Source organism: Macrobrachium nipponense, chromosome 7, assembly GCF_015104395.2.
Source record: "Macrobrachium nipponense isolate FS-2020 chromosome 7, ASM1510439v2, whole genome shotgun sequence".
Lineage (NCBI taxonomy): Eukaryota > Metazoa > Arthropoda > Malacostraca > Decapoda > Palaemonidae > Macrobrachium > Macrobrachium nipponense.
In genome coordinates, this window is record NC_061109.1 from 49,859,168 (window position 1) to 49,866,368 (window position 7,201).

The following is a 7,201-nucleotide window of genomic DNA, read 5'->3' on the forward strand; positions in this document are numbered from 1 at the left end:
CGGCTTCCTGATGGCGCCAGAATATTTATTCTGTTTTTAAGACCTCAGGTTTGTTAGCTATGAAAAATACAATTTATTTTAAAAATTGTCATATTTAGAATCTAGGAACAATTTAAGTCAGGAGTCTTTTTCTTTAGTTCTATTTGGAAGAACATTGTAATAAGTTTTTTTCTTTCAGTTTTTAATTTGTCAGAAAAAATATTGCTGGCTTGTAAATATTTGTTGAAATCCATAACTTAGTCCATTTATGTAGGACATGCAATAAAAAACACTAATACAGTGGCCCCCCGTATTCGCGTTCTCCGGATTCGCGGACTCACTGATTCGCTGATTTTTCTCTGGATCATATCTACCCATTATTTGCGGTGAATTCGCCTATTCGCGGGATTTTGCGACGATAAATAATCACTAATTTGTGTATTTTGATATTATTTTCATGGCTAAATAAATTTTTATGAAACAAAATTATTTATACTAATTTTAAGATATTAATATTGATCAATACTGTATTAGTAAGTTTAATAAGATTAAATGATATCACATAATAACTAATAATTCTCTCTCTCTCTTACAGAGATGTATGCTTTTTGTATGATATATGATTTACTAATTTTCAAATATTAATATTCATGCAAAGAGGAATCACTTCAATAAAGAAAATTCTACATTGAATTAGTAAGATTTTAGTTCTTTCAAACTTCAGGTCTCTCTCTCTCTCTCTCTCTCTCTCTCTCTCTCTCTCTCTCTCTCTCTCTCTCTCTCTCTCTCTCTCTCTCTCTCTTTACTGAGATGAGAGATTTTTATGGTACACGTATTTATGATATGTTTATTAATATTTTCATATGATAATAATAATAATAATAATGATAATAATAATAATAATAATAATAATAACTGTAATTACAAAAATCATATGTGAAAGTATTTTATACAAATACTACGATAATTTTTCCATTTCTCTCTCTCTCTCTCTCTCTCGTTCACTCATCTCTCTCTATCGTCATCCGCTCTCTCTCTCTCTCTTCCTTCTACTCCTCTTACAGAGATGTATGTTTTTTGGATATGATTTACTAATTTTCAAATATCAATATTGTAAAACAGCAATAATATAAATTCATTAAAGAAAATACTAAACGATTGAATGTTAGTAAGATTTTTAGTTTATAAATTAAAAGAAATACTGTAAGAATGAAAGAAAATGCATTTTACCCCGCGTCTTGTCTTTTAAATCCAAGTAGCCAAGCTGAGTTGGCTGGGGTCCAACAACTGTGTTGCCAATTCTCTGGATCATGAAAATTCTCTCTCTCTCTCTCTCTCTCTCTCTCTCTCTCTCTCTTACTGAGATGAGAGAATTTCTATGGTACATGTGTATGTTTATTAATATTTTTGCATAATAATAATAGTAATATAACTAATTTCAAAATTCATATGTGATAGTATTTTAAAGAAGTACAATAATCTATCCATTTCACTCTTTTAAATAAGGATAACCTCTCTCTCTCTCCTCTCTCTCTCTCTCATCTCTCTCTCTCTCTCTCTCTCTCTCTCTCTCTCTCCACACGAGATACTAGTATGTCCTAGTGGTAACTCTCGCCCTCTGTTTGGGCTGGAAGTGTATGTATAAGTATACCTTTTAAGGACATTACTACATTTTATGGTAAAATAATAATATACAGTAATAGTTTACAAATAATATTAAGTTTAATGAGAATAAACAGTAACAATAACATTCTCTCTCTCTCTTATGTATGTTTATTTGTTTTGTAGTGTAAATAAATGATGTACCTTATAACTAATTTTCAAATATTAATAAGATTAATTAAAAATAGCAATTCCCAGTCTTTTTATCCACTTGGAGGCAGGTGGGCTGGGGAGTAAATGACAGTTTGATATATGAATTGGCGGAGGGGAGGAAGGAGTCGGAGTCTAGGAGTTATTCTCTCTCTCTCTCTCTCTCTCTCTCTCTCTCTCTCTCTCTCTCTCTCTCTCTCTCTCTCTCTCTCTCTCTCTCTCTCTCTCTCGCCATTATTATTCTCTCTGTCTCAGAAATAATTCTTAATTTCACTCTTGATGATCAGATATATGATGTTGCCATTCATTGGTCTTTCTCTCTCTCGCTCTCTGTTATTTGCTGTAGGTTAATATTTTTAATGGTAAAATGTTTAAGATGACTTTGAAATGATATTATTAATATAACCTCAAAGATTAATGCAGTAATAGGTTAGTAATTTTAGGTATATTTGAAGTAGGATGTTATTAAAGGTATACATTTGGTATCTGAACTTTCAAGATAGGCAGTTATAAGCATTTTTAGTGGTGGTTTTAACTATTTGCGGGTTTTAACTATACATGGGGGTGTCTGGTACACATCCCCCGCGAATACGGGGGGAACACTTAGTACACTATTGTGCTTGCTCTTACTTTGTTTTGATAAGTAAATTTCTTGTAATGTGGCTTCAATTATTTGAGACTACATGAATGGTAAACCAATGAAATGTGACTATTGAAAAAAAGCAGAATACTTTTGAGTTAAGATCATATGAAAATTTTATTTTTATTAGGAGTTTGATTTGTTTAGACTTTTGCATATCTGAAAATCAGACTGTGAATGATTTACTGTAATTGTGGTACTAAATGGAAAGAGATTTTTTGTAATCACTTTATTATTATTGGTATTATATTACAATATCAAACTGAAGTGATAATAAAAATGATTATTCTTGAGGCATTTGTCTAGCACTACATATATGTATTAGGAAGTTACATCTTATATTTGTTTGTTTCTGCTTTAAAACAGTTAGTGTATTGTCATTGATTGTAATGTTTTTATTTTCAGCTTGGTGTAGATGTTAAACTTGGTAATTCAGGTTTAACCAAGTTAGTCATATTTGCACCATTCTACAAAATTTTGAACAAAGCCAAATATGACTTGGAAGTTATAGAAGTAGGAGTTCCATCAGCAGAATGGTTTACTGTCTTGTCTGGTGAGTAATAGTTTGGAGAAGTATTTATTTTTTTTATTGATATTGCAAACACAGGCACCAATTCCGTGCAGTATCATAGTGGTTATTTATCCCAACTGCGGCATAAGCTGTCCACTGAAATAATACCTGTAGGGAAACAAAGTATGAAGAGGGAGTAATATGTAATGCAAGAACTTTCATAGTTATCTCTTTTTTGTCCTTGCGCAGTTTGGTCATAACACTTATTTGTCCTCCTCCATACCTTCACACTTGGCAGTGTGAAATATCTGAGGTTGTAGTCTCATCTAATGAGTCTTCATACATGGCTTTGAGCATCCAGCATCATGTGGGATGAAGAATCTGAGCAGAACCAGGTGATCTTACTGCTGGTGAGGGAGTTGATTGCTTCCAACCTGACTCTCACAACAGCTACAAAGTTGCTTTTTTTCCACCATCAAAATAATGACCTTTTAATTTTTTTCTTGGTCATTTCATTCCTCCTCTTGAAGTCCTAGTTGTTCATTTATAACTTCCTGACCCTCTCCAAACACAGTATTCTGTACCTCTATTTCCTCTTCTGAGTTGGGTGTGTGTAAACTGCATTATAAACTCATTGTTACTCATTGATATTAGGCTGCTGTTATTTTCATTATTTCTACAATTATCCTGTACTTTATAACTATTTCACTTTGTGTATAGATAGTACATATTGTTTCCTCCTTGAATGATCTTTTGGCCACAAGTATGTTCTCATGTTTTACCACAAGGAAAACTTCACTGAATTTGAAATTGCAGTGTACTTCACAGTGACTGGTTTTTGTAGATGTGGAGGTCTTTGTCTTTCCCAATACTTAGAACTATAACTGGTGAACATATTTTATGATTTTTGCAAGCATGTAACTAATCGTTATCATGTATAAGTAAATAACATAACGATTAGTTACATGCTTGCAAAAATCATAAAATATGTTCACCAGTTATAGTTCTAAGTATTGGGGAAGACAAATGCTTTATGGAAAATTTTTTGACACTTTTTGATTACTTGAAAACAACAACATAAAATCTTAGCAATATGATATCCCTTCATGCTTGGTGTTAACAAAAGTAAGAACATATAAGTAGAGTATAGATGATTTTTATTAAGCTAAATTTCTAATTCAGCTAAATGAATAATAGTAGAGGGTGGTATGGAGGGTTACTGGATGGGGTGGTGGTTGGAAATTCAGGAGCTGACGTTAGATTCAGAGATGTAGCATGATAAGGAAGAACAAGGTCTTCTGTTTTATTTTTCCCAAGTTGATCATCATTTCCTTTGCCTCTTGGTGAGAATTGGATAGCCTGAGATGTTGGTAGCTGAACCTGAAAAACCTAAAGGGTGCTCATGCTTTGCCTAGTAATTTTCACTTTTGTAGTTTTGTAACTACTAAACCTGTAAATTATTTTTAAACTAACAACTGTTATCAAAATTAATCATATTTTTCTCCCAAAATTGCTCTACTATTGTCAGTCAAGCCAAATAATTCATAACTTACAAATTAAATTCTAACAATGTTTCACTTTTTGGACCATTAGCAACATGTCATCTTTTTGCCTTTGCTATTTTCCTTTCTTTTATTGACTTATTTATTTTTCAGTCTTTTTTATTCATTTTTGATGTACAGTCAACCTTATTTTTTAAGGTATTGTTTTGCTTCTAGATCTGTTCTGTCTGTGCTTTTCAGGCAATTCTTAGATGTGTATTCCAGTCTTACATTTTTTCTTTGTCAGTAATCAAAGTTTTCAGCTTTTTACAGTGTAATTCAGCATCACTCCCTTATATTAACATTCTGGATGCCATATAGCTTCAAATTTGCCTAGAAAGAATAACATGTAACTGCTAAATTTGTGCTGTTATACTAAGAGTTTTAATTTTATTTAAAATTACCCACACTACAGGTCACTAAGGTCATATAAGTTTTTCTTAATCCCATTTGAAGTAATACTCTCATGTCTGGTCTGTTCCTTCCTCCTCTATTTCCTGGAGAGGATTACATTGAATAGTCATTTGTCTGCCCATTTGAATACTATTTCTGTTGCTTCCACAAACTATTTTGTTGTTTTAGAAGTCTAGACAGGATTGAGTTGTGATAGTATAGCTGCATTCTTTCTCTTTAAAAGAATAGTAAATGAATTATTGTAAAATAAGAATTATTGTAAAATATGACAAAATGTAAGAGATAAATTGAGCACTATCTTGATAGAGCCTGGAGTTGTTGAAGTTGCGTTACTTCATTATGATGAGTACTATTTTCAGGTGAATGCATTGGTTGGTGGCCAGTAGGAAGTGGGAGGCTAATCCGAGTGCGAGTGCGTGGGACTGAAGAGATGACACAGCCAATGTCCTACCAAAGACCTCTTGCAATTTTGTTAAAAATGTCTAACATGGTAAGTGCTTTCATTCCCTTCTGTTAATTTTTTTTATACAGGTGCTATTATTTTTGTTTCTGATCCAAGTTACAAAAGACTCAAATAATTTTAGGCACTAGTATTTATTTCAGATAAATGTTTGCCATTGTTTTATACAGTTTTTGTGCTTGAGAAACTTTCCGCTGGAAAACCTTTCCAGCGGAACCTTATTTTTTCCATTCACCAAGTTATTCATATCATTATCAGTTTTGCTTTATGTTTTTGCTCTGTGAAGTTACACATATAATGTTTTCTCCCCTCTTCTACCTTTTATGTTCTCTAGTTGAATTCCCATATTTTTCTGGTCCTCATGAATGCTCTTATTCCATGATTTCATGGCCTTCCTTGTGTTGTTTGTCCTACTTCTTCCATGTCTCCCACTTTTCTAATAAATTGTTCCTCTTCTGTTTGCATCACTTCCAGTTATATCTATGTAAGATCTCTAATATTAGATTTTCCAGCCTCTGGATACCACATCACCCAACAGCTTTCTCATTTGTATTATGTGGTCTAACGAATGCATTCAAGCAATGAATCAGCTAATTTTTTAGCCAGACCCTTTGCAAATATCTTCCTTTTTTTATTGTAAATCCTCATGTCCCCACAGTGTAGAACCTTTATATGACCAGTTACTTAAATTGTACATTTAGTTGTGTTACAGTTCATTGTCCAGCAGCTTGTATGTATAGGCATCGTCCAACTTTTACATAGAATAAGTTTTTAACCTTTGTATTTTAGAGCAGCAAATGATGATCCTTACAAACTGTTCTTCTGAACACCTTTGGTTGCTGAACATGGGATGCTCAAGTAGATTCTTTTAAGCTGCACAACAAAAATGTGGTATAACATTTTTTTCATGCATTTTTGGAAAATTGCAGAATAATAAATATCCTTTTATTGTAGAAAGAAAGCATGCAAGATAAACATGGAAAAAATATTAGAACTGCCAAAGCAATTTTGAAGTCTTCCTCTTTTTTTATCAATAGCATCTCCTCAAGGTAAAAAAACGAAGTCTTATGAGATATTTAAGGTTTCTTTATGTTTTTTATATTAATAAAACAGGCACCCTCGGGGTTCCAGTAGTCTGTTTAATGATATTTTGATTTTATGATGGTGATAGCAGTAATTTACAAGGACCCATATTCCAAATTTTGAATTTCAGTGTTTTCCGGAAACAAGTGATACAGGGCACAATAAGCTCTTGTGAATGCAGGGGATCCAGGCATAAGCAGAGTTAACATATAAAGAAATATCTAAAATAGACCTGTCTGATATTTATTACATGTAGTGCATACTACTTATTAAAAAATCATGTCTTTATTTGAATTACACCATTTTTAGGCAGTCTTTTTGGCTTAGAAAACTTGCTACTTATTTTCTACACTGCAGAAACTATATTGAACATTAAAAGATATTAATTTCTTGGTTAATTAGCAGACGGATTTGTACACCCATGAACAGTTTGTTTTTAGGCGTGTCTTGGAAACTGAATTAATTAATATTCATGTACAGAAACTATCTGGGGCTTTGGGGTTTAACCATAAAATGAAAGTTATGTATACGTTTTATGGTTTGAAAACCTGTTCATTTTGTCATTTCAGTATGGTGGTGTAATGACTGAAGTGAGCCACTCAGAGGGTGGCGTGCTAATAACTCTTGATGAATGTTTTGATGGTGCTACCACAGCCTTAATCATTAATCAGCTGACAAACACAACATTAACCTTGTGGCAGGATGACCAAGAGGCAAAGAAATTGTAAGTTTAGCCTATTATTTTTGTGCCATTTTTATAA

General features: G+C 32.6%; 1 protein-coding gene across 1 annotated transcript in view; it reads left to right on the forward strand.

Annotated features, from left to right (window-relative positions):
* The window catches only part of LOC135216964 (intermembrane lipid transfer protein Vps13-like), an 840,085-nt gene that overhangs the window by 633,239 nt on the left and 199,645 nt on the right, over window positions 1-7,201 (forward strand). Inside the window, 3 exon segments of the mRNA XM_064252490.1 lie at window positions 2,837-2,984; window positions 5,257-5,387; window positions 7,010-7,164. Of these exon segments, the coding sequence (XP_064108560.1) occupies window positions 2,837-2,984; window positions 5,257-5,387; window positions 7,010-7,164 (434 nt within the window).